General features: G+C 41.9%; 1 protein-coding gene across 1 annotated transcript; it reads left to right on the plus strand.

Annotated features, from left to right (window-relative positions):
• Positions 1 to 4,753: 4,753 nt before the first annotated feature.
• On the plus strand, positions 4,754 to 23,088 carry dlc (deltaC). The gene is made up of 10 exons (XM_037462735.2): positions 4,754 to 5,039; positions 5,400 to 5,636; positions 5,871 to 5,931; positions 6,392 to 6,652; positions 8,363 to 8,554; positions 10,493 to 10,662; positions 11,006 to 11,222; positions 20,254 to 20,992; positions 21,189 to 21,303; positions 21,785 to 23,088. The coding sequence occupies exons 1-10, from the start codon at positions 4,989 to 4,991 to the stop codon at positions 21,788 to 21,790; spliced, it is 2,049 nt and encodes a 682-aa protein (XP_037318632.2). The 5' UTR covers positions 4,754 to 4,988; the 3' UTR covers positions 21,791 to 23,088.
• The last annotated feature ends 1,722 nt before the right edge of the window (positions 23,089 to 24,810 follow it).

The raw sequence follows: 24,810 nt of genomic DNA on the forward strand, positions 1-24,810 counted from the left end.
GATATCTTGATGAAATTCAGAATAAAACTCTTTTCCTGTCATGTTAATGACATCGTTTGACAGCAGCGTGTGAAGTCAGTGAACAAGAGGTGCGAGGATGTGTGGCGGGGCCTCACACCTACTTGCAAACGGTCCCCCGCACCCCCTCCTTAACAGACAGACGACCACGTGTCAAAATCTTTAATGATGCCCATTTCAGAGTGCACGCTTGTTGTTGTTTAAGACGTGGTGAATTTCTTCAATTTCTGGATGACGCTGTAACTGAATCACTGTACAACAGGTGGACTTGTAATTGATTCACTCATTTGGCTTTTCTATCACATGTCAAGTCAAATTCCTTGTATGTCGGACATATTTAGGTAATAAATGTTTCCTGATTCCTTATGTTTCAATCTGAATTATCTAAAAGTTGTTTCCATTGTTATCTAGATATATATTTCTTTTAAATATAGGTTTAATTACGTAGAAATAAACGATGCAAATGGTGAATAAGACCCTATTACATGTTTGTAAAATCAGTATTCATCATTAAAATGATTTGTCCTTCTGTGAATGATGGCGAGTAGAAATACCCCAGCATCACTGTCCTTACCGGGTCGGGGAGGCGGGACCTGTAATTGTCCGATCGGAGGCTCGTCATATATGGTCACGTGTTACGGTTGCGTGTTGGTTACAGTTTAGCCGTTTGTTTCACGCGGTCTGCGCGTGTCTGTGGAGGTGTCGGCCTCGACACCTCACGCAAATGTGTTGTGTCCCCTTTGCTCACTCACACCTCCAGAAACTCTCCCACGGGTCATCCCCCACGGGTCATCCCCCACCCTCCCCTCCCTCCCCCCCGGGCACGCGCTGTGTGTTCTCTCGCCTCAGCAGAAGCTCGTGCCTCTGTTCGGACCATTTGGACACGTGCGGCGGGACAAAGGGGGTTTAGGGTAAAACGGTGCAGAGAACTCTGTTTGTTGTTTTATTCATAGTTTTATACATTCATTCTGACATAAAGCATTCTTCACAATGACTTTCACTTTGGTAGTTAGGTAAGACTTTGAGTGCAGGACTCGTACGGAGTACTTAGTGAAGTTACTTGTAGTACTTCCTCCACAAAAGCATTTTTCTTCTCCTGTGTGACGTCACCTACGTTATCTCATGTGACTATATGCTTCCTATGCAATGTATTAGCAACCCTAACTTAACCATAGTCTTTTCAAGGCAGAAATACAATTATTTGTCCTTATGCTGTCCCAAATTACCTGAATTCACCTAACTAAAAATGGTAGATTTTACCCAGGCACATGAAACACTTGTTACGGTTCTCAAACAACGAAAAGTGAAAACGCCACGCCCCGCTGACGTGCGCGGGACGGGCCAAAGTGGCAGTCTTTTGTGTGGATCAAACGGGGGTGGGACGGCAGATCAATAAGCAGATGGCGCGCGATCGAATGTGTGCATACGTGTGTGAACGATGCTTCGTGCTCTCCGGGGAGCGGACGCTGCGCGTGCTGTCGTGTCTTCTGTGCCACATTGATGTTCCTTATATTATGAGTGAAACACGAGTGCCACGATTTAACACCGACTGGGTCAGATACAACGTGTCTTTATGAGGAGACATACAACTTTTAGTGCAAAGTGAAGTGATCATATCAGCTGATCAGTGGAGTAACCTAGTAGTGACAACGGCGAGTGCAATTCCTATACTATAAATATAAAGATCTGGGCTAACGCGGACTCATTAAGATGGGATCAAATGCAAATGTTGTTATCTATGTAATGTTGTGGAATATTTCAAGGGAGAAGCGAATGCTTTATTTCAATGTCCATCTAATAAAAACAAAGTCTTGATGAATGATCAAAGTTGCAAAAGTCCATTTATTGCTTGCAACAAATCAAGTCGAGTAATATGACTGTAACACCAGGATTGTATGAAGTACTAATACACACAGCGGGTTATCTCGTGTATTCCTCCCCACTACCTTTATTGTATGGAGTAGCTGCCGTGTCCAATAGCACTCATTATATTACAGACCATGTGATCTTCACACTATATTTCATTGGAGCGTAATGGATCTGCAGTCACACCTCTTCTTTTACTGCGACGACCTCGGACTGCTCAGGTTTTTATTTGGCACAGGCGTGCAACGTCCATTGATTGTGTAATTCGTTGTTTACGGTCCGCGTGCCGGCCTAGATCCTATTATTCATCAATGTTGCTGCTTTCGTTTTAAGCCTCCAGAGACACACACACACAACACGCGTCTGGATACAAACAAGGTGACAATAGACGGCTTGGTGTGTGCGCGTGTGTGCGTGTGTGTGTGTGCGTGTGTGAAGCGTGCCTCGTGCCATGGGTGGGGTTTGAATGAAGAGGGGTAAGGGTAACAATAGGAGCACGCGCGGTCCTTATTAAAATAACAATAACGAACAAGGCGGGTTTAGTGTGCTAAGAAAAAAGCAGTTTGCACACACACACACACACACACACACACACACACACGCACACACACACACACACACACACACACGCACACACACACACACAAACTGTACCGGCCACCCTTATCGTACTGTGGGAAAACATCTGGCTATATTTATAGTGTTGCTTTCAGACACCATAATACTTATTAATTACTTGTTTGGTATTTCAAACATTTAAATGCTGTGGGTTTTTAATTGTATATCGTGGCCAGTGGCTTTATTTCAGCTGCTTCAACATATACAGCTAAATGCTGTTAAAACACATCCAGACTACGCAGAGCCACAATTAATTCTTCAGCTGAACATCCATCCCCCCTCACCTGAAAATGTCAACATGAAGTCTGCCATGGTATGGGAATTATCAGTGATAGTTGACATCAAAATAATATCTAAACCTTCTCTAATGAATGACTTTGATAGGGACTGAATAAACCCATGAAGAAAAGTATCAAGTGATCAGGTCGGGGTTCAGAGCCCATTACCACAGTTACAGATATGGAGGTTATGTTTTTTCGTAGCACTGAACATTCAGTTTCTCTCATCTATGTCAAAGTTTTCACTAAACTTTCCAAACCCTGGGGTCAGGTGAAGGGGTTTTGTTACATTCTCATACAAATATGTATGTAGGATAAAGGCCTATTATGTTGATAAACCAGTTTCACTGCAGCCAAACATGCATCAGTGCAGTCAAACAACCAGAAAACAATTTTTCCACCAGAGGGAGCGCAGACAACTTGTGCTCCCTCATGAGATAAAATCATCTATAATGACGGTTAGTTTACGTTTTGACCAGACCTATTGATATAACTTTTTAAACTCAACCAAATGCTGAGCCGTGTCCAACATCTAGCATCAGGTTTACATGAATGCATCTGATCCTTTAACAGGCTGCTGTCGCCAAATGGAGTATGAATTAGTGAGAGGTCAACTGAATTTTAATTAAGTTAGTTTTGAGCAGAATTTTTAAAGCGTAATGTTCGACACTCAGACCAAGCCAAGCCAAGTCATTGGGGAGTCATTACGTGGAGAGGAGGTCAAACAAACACAGGTCTTTCACCCAGACGGCCGCTGCTAACTCCTCTACAGAAATGGGGACTCTTTACTTTGACAACTCAGCTTACTCACTTCACGTAGGTCCACGACCCTTTCTCTTTCATAAATGAAGCGGGTTTCTTTGATCTCACAGGATTTACCCTGTGTTTGAAGCGGTCCGACACGTCCAAAATCATTTACATGTCATCATGTCATATGTCAAAAGTACCCTTTTTTCTCTCAAATGTAGTGTAAACCAACAAAACATGGAAATAAAGTGGAAGGTTACTAAAAGTTCCTTCATAATTACTTCAATAATGTGTTCACACAAAAACAAGTATAGAGGCGTTACACGAAAATATAGTTATTGTTTTCTGACATTGCATGTTGTTAACGATTTACTTATTGGCTGTAATATTTCCAAATGTTTCTGATATGGATTTGGTGAATGCAATAGACTACTGGTTGTGTGTGTGTGCGTGTGCGTGTGAACGCTCTCCGTTTGGCCGGGGGACGCAGTAAAAGGTGCGTTTGGCCGCTCAGGCTGCTGCAGCTGCCGCCCGACAGTTTGTCCTATTGCCGCTGTAATTGTCTCCTTGGCGCTGACAGCGAATCAAAGCGGGACCCCCCCCGCCCCGCCTCCACCCCCTCCAATCCTCTCACACACACACACACACACACACACACACACACACACACACACACACACACACACACACACACACACACACACACACACACGTAAGACTTCTCACTACTCCACACTGAATGAAACACCCCTCACTCTCGACTTTAGTCTCCCGGGACACCCCCCCCCCCCCATCACAGTTGGTTAAAACTGGATGTGGATTTATAATATCAAAGTCTGATTATCAACCTGCAGAGACGTTTGAACAGCGTCGCAGGGGCCTCTCGGTTCGCGGCTCTGCAGGTTGAAGTTTGGGGGGATGAAGTGGACCCCCTTGGTGCGCGGGGTCCTGCTGCGGAACAGCCGCACCTGAGGAGCACCTGAGGAGCGGCGACACGAGCCCGTCGGACAGGAAGTTCCGCCGCAGTAATTGACAGAGTGGAAAAGAAGAAAAGTTTCGATTTGAGGGAGCTGAGTTCATTCCCCTCAACGGTAAACGAGGACTTGTTCTTCAGGTGGATTTCTTTTGCAGCGCGGCCCCCTCCTGCCCCCCCGCCCCTGCCCTCTTCCTGTTGCTCCTGGCTATAAAGCAGGAGGAGCAGCCGCAGCTGGCACAGTCCAGAGTTCAGCAGCATAGCGGATCGTTTCTCAACGTCTTACACCTTTTGTTCTCTACATTCAGGCGCAGAGACGCGCACGGGCTGACTTTTAGCCTGTGTATTTCTGGATTTGCCCCCACAGCATCTGAATTTTGTATTTCTTCCGCTCCGTCTCCCTCGGACCCGGTGTGGATTTTACGCGTTTTCTGACCTCTTCCTCGGACCTCCGGAGCTGTGCCCCCGGCGCTCCGTGCCTACGAGCCATGGCGCGCTCCTTACTGCCGTGTCTTCTGCTGTTTGTATCGGCGCAGACGGTGAGTAGCACTGACAGCACACACTGGAGGCACTGCGGGAATGCGGGCAGGTCGCACGATGTGCGTTAATACGCGCAGCGCGCCGAACCGCTTGTATGTGATTACTTAATTTGACTTGGATCTTTTTGCTTACATTATAACATCAGCTATTTGCATCTATGTTTCTGGTCAATTATACATTCCGGACAGTCTGACGTCATACATATAATCGTTAACTGCGGGGGAAAAAAGATAACACGACTTAAAGTGTACCTGTGCCTATGCTCATTCTTTCCATACGCTATATATATCTTTTATTTCTTATTTTCTTGGCATGAAGTTTATTTTGCTTTATTTTCCTCTCTTTCCCCCCCTTACCAGATCTTTTCCTTGGGGGTCTTCGAGCTGAAGATCAACTCCTTCACCAGCGCGCGCAGCGTTTGTCAGCTCCAGATCGAGGACTGCCAGATCTTTTTCCGCGTGTGCCTCAAGCACTCGCTTGACAACCAGGAGCCGCCCTGCACTTACGGAATCGCGTTCACGGAGATCTTCGGCGCGGACTCCAAATCCATATCCGGGAGCGCGCCCATCAAGGTGGACATCTACTTCAAGTGGCCGGTAGGTGACATAAATCCAAGTCATAACTTTGTGAACTTTAAGTCATGCGGTAATGTGCTTCTAACAATAAATACTGGCTTGTTAACAGCCGGAATAAGCAACGTTTACAGCTTCTTGTGTATTTCCTTTCCTTTAAAAACGATAAAATGTACGAAGTTGAACATAATTTAACGTGTGCAATAATCGATCATATATTAGCTTACACCATTGACTAATCCTTCACAACTCATCCAGGGGACTTTCGCTCTGATCATTGAAGCATGGAACGCGGAGTCTTCAGGTCTGGAGTCTACAGGTAATTGCTGGTTCTTCACCACAGGGGGGCGTGGTTTCCTTCTGAAACACGCACATTGCAGCCAATGGAGAGAAGAGTGTTGATGTTTGATTAGACGGTAATGCAGGGAACCATGTTTGAAGAGTTAATTCTTATATTTCTGCATATGTTTCATCTTCTATAACAATAGATGTTAGACATCTGTAACTATTATAAACTTTCCATAACCCATTTTTAACCCACTAGAAGTTTTAAAGTCACTATTAGATCTCCGTTGGTAAAGTCTAACACAAAGCAGAGAGAAGTATCAGGTCACTGTAATGTCATTACAGACCAACATTTATCCCCCCAGGGAATATAATAAAATATGAGAGTGGTTATGTACCATTTGAACTGTCTCAACTTATATCTTTTAGAATAATTCCTTAGTTATCTGTCACAAGCCATCAAAATCTCTCCATGTCTTCCCTCTCTCATCCAGAAAACCAGAATAACCTCATCAGTCGACTGGCGACCAGCCACATACTGAGAGTTGGGAAGGACTGGTCCCAGGATATGCAGAGGATAGGCAACCAGAGCGAGCTCCACTACTCCTACCACATAGTGTGCAACGAGCACTACCACGGCGAGGCCTGCTCCTCCTACTGCCGGCCCCGCAACGACACCTTCGGCCACTACACCTGCGACGACAACGGAGACCGCCACTGCTTGGGGGGCTGGACGGGCGAGTACTGCGCTGACCGTAAGTGTTCACAATGACTCAATGTAAAGATATTATGGGCTGTCAGATCAAAGCAACTTGTTTGAAAATTCGGTTCTTTTCAACATCTAGAACTGAGGTTACTTACTGGCAGGCAGAGGTCGAAATCCAGAACCAGATGCCGTCCCAGGTCGGACCCGGACCTAAAGCTAATACAGACGGTTGTGATTTAAAACCTGACTGGTCACTTTTCAACCGGCGCAACTTTGGTACTCTTTACGGTACTGGCTTAAAGCCAAGACCAGTTGTTCTGCAGTTCCACAATCCCACATGTTACCACTCGACCAATCAAGTCTGTGCGAGTCCAAACGTGAAACCGAAAATGGAATATTTAAGCTTTTCTTTTCCTTTATTTCATTTTTGGAATTGAAGCATATAAATATTATTTATATTTGCAGTCACACATAAATGTTCAGTTCTTTGTTACAAGACAATAAATATTGTCAAAGAGGTTTTTAATCATACTGAATTAATTTGAACCATCAAGTCATGTATTGATTACATGCAGATGTTGATACAACTCTATTCCTCTATTTAATCACACTAAATAGTCACATTATAATCTTGCGGACCTTTGCTTCTAGAAATTTTCTATAACTTTACACTTTAGTTTAGTTCCACCTGATGTAGAGCCTAATGTGCTTAATGGATAAAAGGGTTAAACTCCAAGAGAGTGGGAAAAAAACCTGCCACAAATAAACCCAGGCGGTCCTTAATGGCATCACCATGTTGTTGTAAAATTAGTTCAAGGATAAAATATGTGTCTTAGTCAACTCTGAGTTTTTGTATTGATGATGATTTTTTTAATCGACTATAGTATTTCAAATTTCTGGATTTCTTTTATTTCTAATTAAAATGTTAGTTGGAAGTTGCCATGTTTGTATGGACAGTTTTTGAAAGGGCTCCAACAGTGAAGGTTCTTTTAAATAAATGAAATAAAGTTTCAACAACCAGCCTAATGAGTGACAGGTTGAGATCAGCGTGGCTTCTACAGATCACAAACATTGCCTGAGAAGGGTAACGTTTTTTTAAGGGCATTGTGACCCCTCTTCCGACTCTCCTCCCCCTCCTCGTTTATTCTAACGTTTCTTCAGATTGGGAGGGAGGCTGTGGTGGGGGTGATTGTGGGTGGAAGGGGGGTTAAAGAACGGGACCTTGGCGCTTAATTTTTTTGTCCAGTGGCCTTAAAATTGTTTAGTCAAGCAGTTGTCAACGCCATTGCTTCTTCTGGTGGCTGTGGATCTCAGAGATTCTGTTGTTTCCAATGTGTGTGTGTGTGTGTGTTGGCTCAGGGGTCTGCTCCTTTTGTTTTTAGCTCAACAGTCGAGGCCCCGTTGGGCCCCTGGTTTGCACGTTTTAACAGGGACACGCGCTGGAGCTTAATGTGCGCTGCCGTGCGTGAAAAGAGATGGCATGTGTTGCTTTTGTTGTGTGGGCCAGCTGCTTCGTCAGTACTTAACAAGCACTTGAAGGGTGTGTGTGTATGTGTGTGTGTGTGTGTGTGTGTGTGTGTGTCTGTGTGTGTTAGACCTTGAGAAGGGAGGGGGGTGGTCTGTCATTTGATCGAAGAACATGAGCCACACATGCCCTCATAGTAATGTTGTCTCTTTTCTTTTTCCTCCCCCTCTCTCCCTTTCCCTCTCTTTCTTTGACGTCCCTCCTTCGGTGTGTTCCTTCTCTTGCTCCCATTAGCCATCTGTGCTCCAGGTTGCAGTGAGGATCACGGCTTTTGCGAGTCTCCCGGGGATTGTGTGTGCCGCCAGGGCTGGCAGGGCGAGCACTGCGACGAGTGCGCCCGACACCCCGGTTGCGTCCACGGGACCTGCCTGCAGCCGTGGCAGTGCAACTGCCAGGAGGGATGGGGAGGACTGTACTGTGACCAAGGTGGGTAGCTGGTTCATCCAGCGGCTTGCCGACATCAACGCACACCTCTCAGTCTTGCGATCCAAGTCAAAAACACAAAGATGAATGTTGCCACTGAAGCATACACATATCAGGTCAGCTGTTAACTCAGCCTTCAAGCTGTCAATATATATATATATACAATATACAAATGCCGGACCACATCGGGACTCCAATATATATATATATTTGGCGCCAATATATATATATTGGAGTCCCGATGTGGTCCGGCATTTGTCACAATTGGGCATCGACTGACAAACTGTTGCAGATGATATAAATTAAATTTTTTTCATTCAAATGTTAATGACAATAAAGGATCGTAAGTTTTTAGCTCATGCGTCGATTACATTTATTTCTGTTCTTGCAGATGTTGGTTGTCAGTTAGCTAGCTGTTGCCTGCTAATGGCGATAAGCATGTGGACTGAGAAGTAAAAGATATTCTGTCTGATTCTGGCAGTATCCCAGTATACCACGGTATTTTTCTCTCTCTCAAGTAAGCTCATATATTCATTGGCGCCAAAATGGACCGCTGGCCATCCTTACAGCTGTTCACCTCTTCCTGGCTAACTTGCTCGCTACTGGCCGGCTCGTTAGCTCGTTAGCTCGTTAGCCTGTTGTTGCTGCTAGTGTTGCCACCAGAGGCAATACCAGCGGCTCAACAAACATTGCAATAAATCGTTTTCTGATATGACTTGCGTTCGATTTTTCTAAACCTGAAACCCTCCAAACAGCACACAGTTCCTTTCTTGGGCACAAGTTGTGTTGGTGCATCTCTGGTCTCTCGTTGTCCCTCCTGCATCGCTCTTTTCTGTGTTTTCGAGGAGCAATAGAAATTCTCCTTGCTGTGATAGCGAGAGAGCTGTACCCAGCATGCAGTTGGGCAGGGTCATTTCATAAATGTACAATTATTAGTGTTAGAAGTTATTTACTGTTGCATTGGGGTGTTTTACCCTGTTAAAGAGCAGCGTATTCATTGTTGTAAATTATAACAATGTTATAACCATGAATCCATCTCAATACACGTGAGAGACGTAGCTCTGAGCGCTGCGCCCAAGCAGTGAGCGGCGGACAATACATTTATCTGCCTGCTGAAGAGCGACAATAGTCATTATGACCATGATGGTGTGTGAAAAATGTATACGTACGGAAATTTGGTACCGGTATACCACTCATCCCTAAATAATTCTGTTTATTATTAACATAAAATGTTTTACACATTTATAGATTCTACACCATATAGTTTCTGCAGGTTTTACTTTTTTCTTTTAGACTGCATTTAATCGATAAAGAAAAAAAGTTTTTTACTTTTTCTCATTTAATCCTCACCCGAAAAAACACCATCACTGGTGTAAGGACGTTATTCTAAAACATTTTTCACCCTCAAAAGCTAAAATAAAATGCCAACAAATTCCTAGCCTTAATTCTTAATTGATTTGTCAAAATATTTCTAAACCATTTTGCCATATGTACACGTGTCGGGAGTTTAAAATGGGGGCTAATTTATCTTGAATGGTTACAAAGTTCATTTAGTATCTTCTGTCAAGAGGTCTGATGTTCTGATGATGTTTAAGGTAGTAGGGGTATCTCCTGGTGCTGACACTGGAATTTGAAAAGATGCATTTAAAATTTTTTTAAAAATATGTCCATGTCAGCTAGACAAGAAGAACAGAACCTCACAGAATGTGGTATCACTGTTCTCCTACAAAGGAGCAGGTATATTTTTCATTCTTCTATTGCTACATTTTTTAAATAATTGAAAAGGACTCCTGATAGGTTCTTCCCCAGAGGAATGTATACGTTTCTTAGTTAATACCATATAAAGGCATTTGTGGCTCATGTTTCTCTTGTACCTTGCTCTGCTTAAGTTGTTTTATCAACCAAACATTTCTGTTTCACTGTCCTGTATCTAAACCACAGACCTGAATTACTGCACCAACCACAAGCCGTGCCAGAATGATGCCTCGTGCACCAACACCGGCCAGGGCAGCTACACCTGCACCTGCAGGCCCGGGTTCACCAGCAAGAACTGCGAGATTGAGACCAACGAGTGCGACAGCAACCCCTGCAAGAACGGCGGCAGCTGCAAAGTAAGTCTTTAAATCTGAAGCTGTAGTTCTACACCCATCTTTACCAAGCTCTAAAGGGTTTGGGTCCATCAGCCTATAAAGCTAAATATTGTTTTCTTTTAACATTTCAGTCATTAAGCTTTTAACGACTACCTAACAAAGACAAACATTTGTGAACAAAAATTAAAGCACAATTGAGTTAACTATTGAAGAAGGGGGCGCCGCGCTCGCCCCAAGGGCCCTGTATGGTTTTTTCAGCCCCGACCCGTGCGCTCATTCAGACACCTGCTCAAATATTCAATTTTACGAGAGCTGAGAGATCTTCACCTCCTCCCCTCTTTTCTCCTCCTGTCTTTCCCACCAGGACTTGGAAAGCAATTATTCTTGTGAGTGCCCTCAAGGCTTCTATGGGAAGAACTGCGAGATCAGCGCCATGACATGCGCGGACGAGCCATGTTTTAACGGAGGCACCTGCATGGAGAGCGTGGTCGGTGGGTACAGTTGTCGCTGCCCGTCTGGGTATACAGGCTCCAACTGCGAGAAGAAGATCGATAGATGCAGCAGCAACCCCTGCGCCAACGGTATGAACCTTTACTGTACAGTTTAATCTTGAACTCATAAGCTCAGGACCCTGCACTTGCCTAAATTAGCCGGATAATGATAAGGGTAAGATTACATAAGTGAGGCTTTTTGGTTCCATGAAGCAAGTTCGGTAAAATCCCCATAGCAACACGTACTTTAAATTTAACTTGCTCCAGAGCAGGCTAACTTAAGTTAGCTGGATAAGTCTCCTATTCCCCCTGGAAGTGGTAGCTCTCCTCCTCAGAGATTCCATTGATGACGGGGTGATATTAGTTGGATTAGTATTTTGTAGGGAAAGAGTTCGAGACCGCCAAGATCTACATTGATTCTGCTGTTCTTGAAATAGCATGCGCATGCGCCATTATCCTGACGAAGACTGAAGTCTGTTCAAATTAACGAGATTATTTAAACGCGGATCCACCTTTGAGAAACCAAGACCAAGCCTGACTTCAACCATCGGGTTTATTTAAGCTGGCTAACAGGTAGGCCTGTCGCGATAATCTATATATCGACTTACCGCACAATATATGCAAATGTGCGCGATAAATTTTTGGTGCTGCGATATATTATATTCATTTTTGCACGAAAATGAATGTCATCAACATTTTAGTCGATCACGTTGCCTCTATTGTCCCGTTCTGCTGTCTTTGTCAAAAGCGGCGGCGGGGCTCATGCAGGGTCTCCACACACACATACACAGAGCAGACACCCAATCTTCAACTGGGAACATTTGAACTTTAAGCCAAATGAGACAGCCGGTATGTTGACTTTGTTTAAAAACAGTGGCACTGAAAAGAGGCAACACAACCAACCTAAAATCTCACCTAAACACAACCCTCCCACCCGGTTTTTCAACTTGGGAACTTCAACTGTCCGTCCTCCGGACGTCGGGTTCGCCTCTTTGGCCGGGAGGGTCATGCGCAGGGCAAGGTCACCGGACCGCCGGTGTTCCTCCTGCGCCAGCCGATTGGCAGCGGGGGACAGTTGAAACCCCTGGGCCGACCTCCCCGGCTGGTGTTGCCTTTCCGGTAAACACATTTTCGCGAACCCTACCGCATCGCGCCAAGCCTGATGCTTCGGCCCCCGCTCCGTGTCCCTTACCCTATTCTGAAGACTAAAACTGGAAACTTTCCAGAAACTTTCAACTGAAAGTTAAGCTCAGGAGGGGAATTTTTACCTTTTTCTTTGTAAATTGTTTTGCAAAAGCATATAACACGGAATTAAAGGTAGTTTAGAACAAGCAAGCCTAGCTCAGCTGAATGCTGGATGCAGCTAGTTGGGAACCTTTTTAATAACAACATTTTAATACCAAAATGTATTATCCTACTACACAAAGCATGGGCGAGTACGTCCCAATGGGCACATGCACACTGTTAATTCCCGTTGAAAGTTTCCAACTTTAAATATTCCCGTAATTTTGCAATTAATGTTCAATTACTAAATAAAAGTTGGGCTACATTTCAAAATAAGAGAAAATAAATAAAATCATTTTTTAAATGAAAATTGTTCATATTAAATGCTACAATTAATAAAACCAAAAGAAAAGCCTGAATTTCCCCTTTTTTGTTTCACATTTGGACTTGACAGTCCTGGCAAATTATAAATAATGAATCTCCATATTTTTTATAGAATCTTTTAATAGTATATTAGTTGTGTATGGCATTTCCGGGTGGGGGGGGGGCAGAGAGTGGGCGGGCGGTGAATTACTTGCTATTGTTTTTATTAGTCAGACTGGTAGGTTAGCAAAAAATCGGTCAAATGACCAGTTTCAGGCTATATGAACAACTACAGAATCCCTTTTGAAAGGCTTGCACTAAAGAAAGAAGGAAAAATTGCAGAAATGAAAAAAGATACATCACTTTATTTACAACGCGGGGAAACCTTCAAGTCGCTGTGTTGGGCTAATTTGTAAATAAAGTTAGAAAAAAAACATTTACAGGTTTCTGGATAAGGAGGCGGCTCTATGCTGTTCCCACAGGAAGGTTTGTGTACAAAAACTGAAAACACAATAATTTCAAAAGTCAATTAATATTCCTAAACAATCTTTGTAAAGGCCCAAGCCTCTCAGGTTTTGCTAACAATCATTAGACGTTCATTGATCGTCACATCAGCGTTTCTGCTCCCTGATTCACTATCAGATAATGTCTAACTGTGAACAGGCAATCTGTGTTTGAATCAGGAGGAAGGTTAGCTGACGATAACAGCATCAATAATGGCCAACAAAGAAAGCTTGTGTTTGGTAACATCATGATGCGTTCAGTTTTTGTTCAGTGAAGATGAGTAATAGGCGAAGGTAAAGGATAATATTATTTTGATGTGTTCACACGTAAACTCCTGCAATATTGTGTTGGTGAGAAAACTTGAATGAATACAGTTTCCACAACTTAAAAAGATATAAGAGATAACATGAGCTGTTTATTTGAGCATGAAGCAGATTTGAATAGATGCTACTAAATACAGGATTTACCTGATTAGAAGATTTGTTTTAATTGATCTTTCGAATTCTATGTTTTCACCAAAAAGAACATTGTGGTTGTAGTTATTGGTAGAACAGTGACAGAAGCGTGGATCCTTGTCGACCAGCTGCGATCATCAAACAACATGATCTGTATCTGCTGATATGGATCATCAATGTCTGCCAATTAGTGCTGGTGGTAAAGATAAGCAATCAGGGACCTCTAAAAGTTATATTAGCGCACTCTTCTCTTCAGTGCTGGCCCGACCTGTGGTCCGATTAGAACTATAAATTCAATGGTTTTGACATGGCCAATGGAAATGTCATGGTCATTTATTGTTATAAAATGTCTTGTCCCAACTACAAATAAGACCCCCTTGACCTTTTCAGTCCTGTACGTCCTACAACCAGTGCAATACATTATTTTCTTGACTGGATCATAAACCAGCCATTCGAGACTGCACATCCACTTTTTGTTGAACAGTTTTCTTTCTCTCCTCAGTTTTTCTCTTTTGTGTCTGCCCTCCGGGTTTTCCATCACCTGCTATGTGGTGCCACATCCTCGCCTTGCACTGAGTGGGTCTCCTCACGTTGTCTCAAAAGCCTGTCACGTGTGTTTGCGCGTCTATGTTGCTTAGTAACAAGTGCACGCTGGCCAAAAGGGGAAAACGCTACGTGCATGATACAATGTTAGAAGCACAACTTGGTTTGCTTTTCCTTCTGAAGGTGTGGCGTGTGAACTGGTGTGTCACGGTCAATGCGTGAGGCTTGAGAACCCTGCGATAAGTTTGTTATTTTAGAAAACGAACAGCCCCGAGCTGTTAAACGGGTCTTCGTCTCCAAGCACATCTTGAACCGGCGGCGCTTAACTCTCTGAAGTGCCACGGATTCAGCCTGCGAGCTAAACTGAGACAGCTAAGCTAAATTAAAGAAGTGCCCGCTCATCCGTAGTCGGTGTCCATTAATCACTGCTGCCACCAGTGAGTGTTCATGGTTCGTGGATGATGCACTCATGACCCAGTAGTATTGATATATAGAATTCCACCCGCCAAAGTGGCTATAGAGAGTGACTGCTTTACCCGCCACACCCGAATGAACAGTGTGAGGGGGCAGATCAACTCTTGGATTGTCACGTAGGAGTCTCTTGTGTCTTATCTTGTTCTGTCTGTTGCCCTGGAGAACTCTCTCTCTCTACCTGGTTTCCAGGCATCTCTGGCAAGTTTCCAACCCGACACAGCAGTCAGTACCAGGCCAACTTAAAATCCTGAAATGCCTGATGCTTCTGAGTGCAAAAAGAGAGTTTCATAAGATCACACAACATCTTGTCACTGTGGCATGCAAACTGTATGTGTTCCCAGTTACTAATTTACTGGAATCGGCATTCTCCAAAAGCATTCCTTCTATTTAAACAATTACTTCCTCTCTGACTGGCAGCCATTACTTTTACTTTGTTTGTTTAATCAGCGTGCAGAGGTTTGAAACCTGATCCATTGGTGATCCATCACAGTCAGCACTGCAGATATCTGTTCTCGATTTAGAATAGGTGAGCTCTTAGTCTGCTGTGTGAGAAGTGCAAGAAACCAAATTTTCCTTCTAAAATGATCTTTTGTTGTTGTTATTGTTTCTCATAGTTTTCTAGGACATCAGACTTACAAGTTCATGAAAAGCACCGTGCAGATTGAAATTCAGATAAATATGATGGATTTTCTTTTTCACAAAAAAGATAAGATCCAGCATAACAATTATTGTAATGAGCAACAAGCTGCGAGTCTCTGCAGGTTGATTTTCACAGCAATCTGAAATACAAGATGGTTTGGAATATGCCCAACGGTCAACTGTACAGTCATTGTAGTAAACAGATATGATGCTGGTGTTAAACTTAAAGAATGTGGATGCTTTTTCATGGTTTTGCTGCGGCTCTGTTGGCAAATGTGTCTCTAACTGGAAGGGCTAAGTTATTAAGTTATTTTTCATTCATTCGATCATTGTTAATTACAGGATTTTAAAAAAACCCACTGCCACTGGTTCTCATCATCCATTTGCTTTGAACAGACAGATAATCACGATCAGACGGCTCCAAAAACAGAACTGGCATCACAAAATATGACATAATTACTGAATATTACAACTAACATACAGTTATAATCGCTGAAGGTCCCAGGTCTGCAGTCCGTTGTCCCTCAGGTCATTATTAGCTGGTGGGAACCACTGGCTGCTTATCGTTAATCTGCAATCATTCCAGACTCAGTAAGCTTGACAGCGAGAGAAAAAAAAGACCTTCACAATTGCCAAGTGACTGTTTGTTTTGCAGTGTTGCAACACAATGACCAAATATGGAGCTATGGAGTTTATCTGAGTAGTTCAATCTGAGCTTCGCTGTGTGTCCTTACATTGACTGTAGCTGTCCCAATAATACATCTCCAGAAGCTCAGTTGCTGCAGGAGGAGCAGCTTTTCCTTTCCTGTAATCCTTCAGTATGTGCTAAAAAGATGGTGTCGGATGAAAGAGTCTGTAGATCATAGTCCTAATTTACAAATCTCCTACAGTGTTTTCCGAATGGCAGAAACGATGTCCTCAGGAGCTTTCGAATGACTCACACATTTGACTCCTAATGAGCGCATCTGTTGGGAGGAAATGTTGACATTTTTTTCCGGTCTGCCTCTCTCCCCAAATGGGTCGTAGCTTTGTTGTTATTAGTAATTGCAATATACTGTATATTGTATAACCGCTATAAAATGTTGTTTTTCTTTTTCTAACATAAGTACATATTACCTCACTTTTCCACTTCAGTTTACTATTTTTCTTTTTTTTACTGAAAATAAAATAGCAATAAAATGAAATCAATATCTTCAAACAATAAGTGCTAATATTACACATATTTCTCAACAATTAACAGTAGGTTTATATTATTTTTTCATCTGATTATGTTCACATGATGATCAGATTGGTCTACGACAGATATTATGTTTAGAACTCAATTGCTGTGCTGATGTTTTTCATTTCTTAGGTGCAGCCATATGGTATAGTGCAATGTCACACGGAAAATTCCTCTTAATTAACACCGTTTTTTGGCCCCTGTTTAAAAATTGCATACCCATAAAAAAAGTTAGATATAATATTAAGGTAACACTGATGATGTTTTGTCCAGATAGGTTAGTATCAGTATATATAAGTTGCCGTTTTAGACCAAATGTAGATGCCGCAGTACACAAATGAAAAAGTTTCAGGTTGGCCTGAAATAAAACCACTTTCAGGATGATTATCCCTTTAGAATAATACTATTATAGCTCCAAACCTCTATCAGATCATAGCACAATATGTACATTCTCTCTGCAAAGGATACTATGTATAAAGTGAAGGACATACTTTTGGTACAGGCGGTTCAGGCGATATTTCCTGGCTTCAAATGACTATTTGGACACATAAAACCTCAGTGAACCTCAGTGCCATTTAAATTTGATGTGCCATACATACACTCACCGGCCACTTTATTAGGTACCCCATGCTAGTAACGGGTTGGACCCCCTTTTGCCTTCAGAACTGCCTCAATTCTTCGTGGCATAGATTCAACAAGGTGCTGGAAGCATTCCTCAGGGAGTTTGGTCCATATTGACATGATGGCATCACACAGTTGCCGCAGATTTGTCGGCTGCACATCCATGATGCGAATCTCCCGTTCCACCACATCCCAAAGATGCTCTATTGGATTGAGATCTGGTGATTGTGGAGGCCATTTGAGTACAGCGAACTCATTGTCATGTTCAAGAAACCAGTCTGAGAGGATTCCAGCTTTATGACATGGCGCATTATCCTGCTGAAAGTAGCCATCAGAAGTTGGGTACATTGTGGTCATAAAGGGATGGACATGGTCAGCAACAATACTCAGGTAGGCTGTGGCGTTGCAACGATGCTCAATTGGTACCAAGGGGCCTAAAGAGTGCCAAGAAAATATTCCCCACACCATGACACCACCACCACCAGCCTGAACCGTTGATACAAGGCAGGATGGATCCATGCTTTCATGTTGTAGACGCCAAATTCTGACCCTACCATCCGAATGTCACAGCAGAAATCGAGACTCATCAGACCAGGCAACGTTTTTCCAATCTTCTATTGTCCAATTTCGATGAGCTTGTGCAAATTGTAGCCTCAGTTTCCTGTTCTTAGCTGAAAGGAGTGGCACCCGGTGTGGTCTTCTGCTGCTGTAGCCCATCTGCCTCAAAGTTCGACGTACTGTGCGTTCAGAGATGCTCTTATGCCCACCTTGGTTGTAACGGGTGGTTATTTGAGTCACTGTTGCCCTTCTATCAGCTCGAACCAGTCTGGCCATTCTCCTCTGACCTCTGGCATCAACAAGGCATTTCCGTCCACAGAACTGCCGCTCACTGGATGTTTTTTCTTTTTCGGACCATTCTCTGTAAACCCTAGAGATGGTTGTGCGTGAAAATCCCAGTAGATTAGCAGTTTCTGAAATACTCAGACCAGCCCTTCTGGCACCAACAATCATGCCACGTTCAAAGTCACTCAAATCACCTTTCTTCCCCATACTGATGCTCGGTTTGAACTGAATTATTATTTATTTTTGGTAGGGAAATCGAATCAATTTCAGCAAACATCCCAATATGATTTAATGCAAAAAGGTATCAAACATGCATTATTACTTTATTTTTTATTACTTTTATTTATTTATTCACTTTAACATAATAATACTCCTATTCATACAATCAAGTATAATAATTAATATATATAACATTCACTAAAACGTGATATAAATACCATATCATATAAATATTATATTATATAATAATATACAGTATATTATAAAAGATGAATATATTAGAATATAAATGTATATACATTCTAATCAAATATGCATATATGTAATAAGATGCCCCTATGAACCTAGTGTGTTCAGAATCAGATGCTGCACATTGAGGTAAGACCAACTTAAAAGCCCCACAAACCTTCACACAATCAATTATTTTGGATTAAATGTGCCTGTTTTCATCCACCTCCTCGTTGTGTTTCCTTACCGCTAGCCTGTGTCTGTCGTCCAGCTGGGTAGTGATGTCAACTTTCCCTAAAACGGCCAGTTATCCACGGGTGTCCTGGTGTTCTTGTCTTTTTTTTCATGTCCTATACTCCCATGCTGGACCTGTCCCCCTTTGATTTAAAAAGTAAGGAAAGAGAAATATGGTTTTAGCTCCAGCTAGCCTAACCTTCCAGGGGCACGTTACCAGTCTCTACAGAAGCTTTGCATTTGGGTGGAAGGACACTGCTCGCCATTATCATGTTGTAAAAAGGGCGCCTCGCGAAACTAGCCCTGACGAGAGCGCAAAAAAGCGTCACATCTAAATGATGTGACTCATTTTCTATCTTTATCTTGAAGAATTACATAGTGTACCCATACTACTTAGTAGACCTGCCTCTTTTGGGCCAGATCGTTTTGGCCCCATGCACATGCAGACAGGCGAAGAGGTCATGCATAAAAAGCATTTATTTTGCGCAGATATCTAAGTTTACAAATATATATATATTCCAAATTTAAAAACCCATTTACACAATATATATTGTGTGTGTTCGGCCCAAAGCAACACTGAGCTACAAATGTTACGTGTTCCATTTTTTGTGAATTTTTTTCATGTGAGTTAATGTTATGATATTTGATCATTCATTTGTTGGATGTTTTTGAGTTGTATTGGAGCATGTAAATATTCATTTCAATTCAATTCATTTTTATAGACCTAAATAGTGAATTACACATTTTGCTGCAGAGGGCTCTACAGTCTGTACACATGCGACATCCTCCGTCCCAAAACCCTCACATCGGCACAGGAAAAACTCACAAAAAATAAAAAACCCTTTGATGGGGAAAAAAGGCAAGGAACATGGAGAGACTACAATGAATCTCATGTGTAATGAACAACTTAAAAGATGTACAATATATTAAATTCTATGACGTAAATGAGTAAGCCAGATAAACGGCAGGACCACTGCATGGAGCACCATCATCAGACATAACCACGATCCACAGAAACTATAGTGTGCATAGAACTTTTGGTTCTGCTGTTTAATTTTTATATTCTTTCGGGATGGGTTTATGATAAGACACTGTTAACTTTGAACATTCCTCAGAGCTGAAGAGGTTTTAATTGGGGAGGTTTTTGCAGTATGTTCTACTCTCTAACATGACTGCATTACAGTAACTTTGTTTTTTTCTTGCTATTCTTTTTAGGACAGGGAATTCAATACATGTATTCTGTTATATACCCATTGCTTTGACCACATTTATTTTATTCTAAATGTTACGGATACATTTGACTGCTGATTTGCTTGTATCAGGTGGATTTGGTCTTGTTTCCATCTATTGTGTTTTTGTGTTTTAACTTGAATCCCCATTTTTCACAAAAAGGGCACTTCAATAGTTTTTTCTTGATTTGATTCTCCAGTAGCTGAGCTATCATAGTTTAAAACTATATAATCGGTACATCTTGTGATGTGATCGGATCTGTACCTCCTAATCATCGCTTCCAGGTGTCTTTTCTCTAAAACCTTCTCTTGTCTGCTCTTCTCAGGCGCTCAGTGTTTGGTCATCGGTAAGCATCTCGCGTGCCGTTGCCGGGCCGGCTTCACCGGCTCTCGCTGCGAGACCAACATTGATGACTGCGCAAGCAACCCCTGCGGCAACGCCGGCACTTGCGTCGATGGCATCAACGACTTCACCTGCACGTGCACACTCGGCTTCACCAGTAAGGACTGCTCCATGCGCATCAGCTTCTGCGACCACTTCCCCTGCGACAACGGTGGCGTGTGTTACACTCACTTCACTGGCCCCGTATGCAAGTGCCCGCCGGGCTTCATGGGCGCGCGCTGCGAGTACCCCGTCCCCATGTCGACGACAAAACCGCCAAGGAATGCCGAACCCCCTTCTGCTCTGATTGCCGCCGTAGTCCTCGGCCTGGTGACGCTCACCCTGCTGGTTTTCGGTGCCATCCACATCCTGCGTCAGCTCCGATGGGGCAGGGAGCTAACGGGCATGACCACGTCGGTGAAGAACAACCTGGAGACGGTAAACAACCGCAACGCAGTGGTCAGTGGGGGCGGATCCTATAATGGGAGCTTACCAGGGGCGCCGCTGTGTAGCCTGAGAGAGAAGGAGGCCTTCCTCATTCCGGGGGGACAACTTAAAGTGTCCAATAAGGATGCAGCGTTGGTGGAGAACGGTGGTGACAACAATGCCATCTTCAAGAACCAAATGGCTGACTGTAACCTGGCAAGAGACGAGCAGCGCCTGGCCAGGAACAAGTTTGACCTGTAAGAACCCATTGATTGTTTAAAAAAGCTCTCAGTGTGTCTGTTTGTCTCTTGGTTTTTAATGTTTTCTTCTTTGAAGCCATGGTGCAGTATGTTTGTCTGTTTATTTGATCATCCCAGTGTTCCTACTCCTTCACAAAGTATTTCTGTTTAGATATTTGTTGTTGTGGCTTTACCAAGCTTCTTTGTCTTACAGTAAGAAGTGTGACTCATCCGTCATCGTTCCTCCTCTCAGTTTTTCAAAGGACGGCCTGTATCTCCCAGTTTTCCTCCTTCCGGAGGAAATGGAGCACTGTGTGTTTGCTACTGAGGTGAGGACACATTTACCTACACAAATATGCAGAATGAATTATTGTATTCATCATTTGGTGCTTTTGTCACACTTTGAACAGACAAAAGGGATTACTATGACACTAACACTTCTTCCTTAGCCTTCAGATTAAAAAAAACACATAAAAAAACACAATAAATATTCACCATAAGAATACAAATCTTTAGAAATGTACAGAATTAAATCACTTGATTTATTTAATACACCAGTTTGTTGTTAATTGGGTAGCCGGTGATGTTAATAATAAAGCCAACATTCTGAAAGTATTTACCACACTTTTATATCACAATATATAGTGAAACAGTTACATGTTGTGAATTTACTTCCAGATATTTATACATCGCGCTAGAATAATTTCTCAGCATTTCTGCAAATAAAAATATATATTTTATTTGATGGTATATTTTTTGGACCCAGAAAAAGGTGTGCTGCTGACTAACTGCTGGAAATCTCATTCTCAGGTATAATCTCCAGTTTTCATACCGCAGGGGATCTATTACACTGAAGGCTTCAAAAGTGTTCCCCCAGAGGATCTATTCAACACAATTTATTCTATTTAATATTTATTTCTGCTGCTCAACAGAAAGAAAATACGTTGTTTCTGCTTCATTACTGACAATGTTCAGATGACAATCTGTTAAGAAAGAAAGAGCAACAGATGAGAGAGAAGAGGAAGAGTGAATAACCTGCGTCGTTTGCACAATTTATCTTTTTTTGTACTCAAATCTTAATATAATAATTCTGTCCGTTCATCTGACTCCTCTTTGGATCAATCGATATTGGGAGGACAAAAATAATTGGATGCGTCCACCAATCGGAGACAGCGGTGCCTTAACTATCCTTTCTAATGACGTGTGTTTGATGTGTCAATCCAATAGTCAGAGTTCTTGCTGAATGGAACAGGAGATGGATAGTTTATTTTGCGTCAAATAAGTTTAACATTTTCTGCCTGAGAGCTGAACTGGAAAACGTTTTATATAAAGAAAAATCTCTGAAGTGCCTCTTTTTTATGAAAAACTACAGCAGGACCCCTGAATACAGAGGTTTTATATTTTTATATTGTGTCCAAATTGTTTCTTTATGATCCCAAAAAACCTCTTTTGTATCCACTCAAGGTCTTTCGACTGGTGATGTATTCTTAAACCCCTCATATGTACTATTTATATCCCTGATTCTAATCGCAGTCAAAATGTTTCCGCTTAAACAGGTATCAGTCTGGTGAAAAGTCTAGCATAGCTTTCAAAAATATATTTTTTTATCCTGCGATAAATACTTTTTGTACAACAATCAAGGTTTTTCTCGATTGTAGTGAAGTTTATTTTTCTATGAATTCGAAAAGCAACAAAAAATGAAACGTGCTGCCTTTTGTCTCTCACGCTGCCTTCAGCCAATGCTGTCACAACCAACAGGATCACAGCAGAGACATGGGCAGCATTTCCAAGGCTCTACGTGCCACTCAATGATTAGGGTTGTATATTTAGTAAAAAAGAAAACTTTGAAAGGCTCCAAAGAGAGTTGTTTTATTACTTCTTTTTTATTTCTTATGATACCAAAAATATGTGTAGTCGTGTCTTTGTACTATCTTCATTAATTTAAAAAAAACAATGCAATGTGTACATATCCCCCAGAAGATAGTTTCCTATTTAATTTTTCTTTTGTAAATAATGTTGTATTTATGAAAGAGAAATGTATATATGTCTATGTTAATGTGCCTGTTGTCTCAGTCAGAATGAAATATATTTTTTCATAAATACTTTGTAAAACATTATTTCCTGTGTTCAGTGTCTCTCTTAGCGCCAATGCTCATCATATATGTGACCTGATAAGAAAGTAATGACTGAGATGCTTTCGTTTTTGTAACATTATTCTTGGAGAAATTATGTTGGAACTGCTCGGAACAAGTACAAGATGTGAAATCACAAGAACAACCACAACAAGCATTTGTTTTATTTTACTTTTTACTTTCAACTCTGAGTTCCAGAGTTTTCTTAAGTGATACAGTTTCCTAGTTAATGAGTAGCGGCTGTCACATGTCCAACAGTTAAGCAAACACGAAAGAGAACTTGAGTCTCTGACTAACCTGCTGTTCACCTTTTTGACTTTCTCTTTGAAACACACACACATGCACTCAAAGAAACACACATTCACACAACACACCTGTCCTCAGGTTGAACTGTGGACTCCTCTGGCTTTCACCTGCTGCAAATAGAAACCAAGCTGAGTAAAAGATAAAGGCATAATCATGGCAGTGGTGACTGGTGATTTTTTTTTTTTGTGCGGCCAGCCAATGAGTATATATATATAAAACAATATTCAGAATATGATATAACTACCATATCTTAACTATTATAAAATATCCAATCATAAATAGAAGAAAATGTATTTGTTTCTTGTGTCTAGTACCTGTCCCACCAATTTTCCCCCACCGTTCTATTTTTTTAATTCCTAAATGTAGTAAAAGGACATCGACAGTAGTGGGAGTCTTTAGGTGCAGGTAGCCTTGCGTCTAGGATTGCTGTCTTAACTGTTGTAGATCCACAAACCTCTCCTAGTGGGACCATTTGTTCATCATTGCATCAATTTTATGCACGATACTATTTTATTTATTTTAGTTCTTCTAATTTCTAACAGTTCCAAAAGTTTGTGTTAAATTAGAACTTCAACATTGAATTTGTTTTAATGTAAGCATTTTTAATGGTTACTTACATTCTGATTTGATATTAGAATAGCCCGTAGAGGTGGTATCTAAAGGAAGGGTCCTTTGGTTTGGGGTTAGGGTTATATCTCACAATATTAGAAACAATGGAACACAGTCGCTATACCTCCTCACAGAACACACAACGTTTAGAAACTGTGGCATTAATAACAGAAATAAAAGCATTAACAGTAATAGCACCGTGTAAAATCCTCCACTGTAGATCTCCATTTCTCTTTTTTATGGGAGATTTGTATAAAACCCTTTTATCCAGGTCAACCCCTGTGGTAGGCTGGGCAGACCCTGCCTCCAGTTACATTACATTACATGTCATTTAGCTGACGCTTTTATCCAAAGCGACTTACATTGCCGTAGACCAGTTAACGTTTGCGCCTGACGGGGTACCCCGCCTCCTATAGTTGGGGAAAGTCTCAAAAATGGGTTGAACCTGGGATGGTCTGCAATACTTTTTATTTGTTTGTTTTTTTGTTAACTTTGATGCTAAGAACTAATAATTGGAGGGTCTGCTCTGCTGGAAATGTCGCAAAAAAAACATTGTGGCCATTTTTTTATCATGAAAATGTGAAACATGTTTTTTTCTCCCCTAAATCCTCAGTGGCTTGGGTAGGCGGTCTTTAATTGCATTCCAGATACACAGAACTCATGTGCTGAAAACATCCACTAAAGAAATAACTCTTAAAGCACATTTCTACATGGTTTTGCATCAATTTAATGCAAAGAAAATAGGCATTTTCTCACTTTTTTACAATATGAAGGTGTAAGGCAAATAAC

This window comes from Pungitius pungitius, chromosome 3 (genome assembly GCF_949316345.1).
Source record: "Pungitius pungitius chromosome 3, fPunPun2.1, whole genome shotgun sequence".
In the NCBI taxonomy this organism is placed as follows: Eukaryota; Metazoa; Chordata; class Actinopteri; order Perciformes; family Gasterosteidae; genus Pungitius; species Pungitius pungitius.

Excerpts from the sequence above, each read along its gene's own strand:
- dlc (XM_037462735.2), top strand. The coding sequence starts at position 4,989 with ATGGCGCGCTCCTTACTGCCGTGTCTTCTGCTGTTTGTATCGGCGCAG. Across the intron at positions 5,637-5,870 it reads ACATCTACTTCAAGTGGCCG|GGGACTTTCGCTCTGATCAT; the intron begins GTAGGTGACATA and ends CAACTCATCCAG. Across the intron at positions 6,653-8,362 it reads GGGCGAGTACTGCGCTGACC|CCATCTGTGCTCCAGGTTGC; the intron begins GTAAGTGTTCAC and ends TGCTCCCATTAG.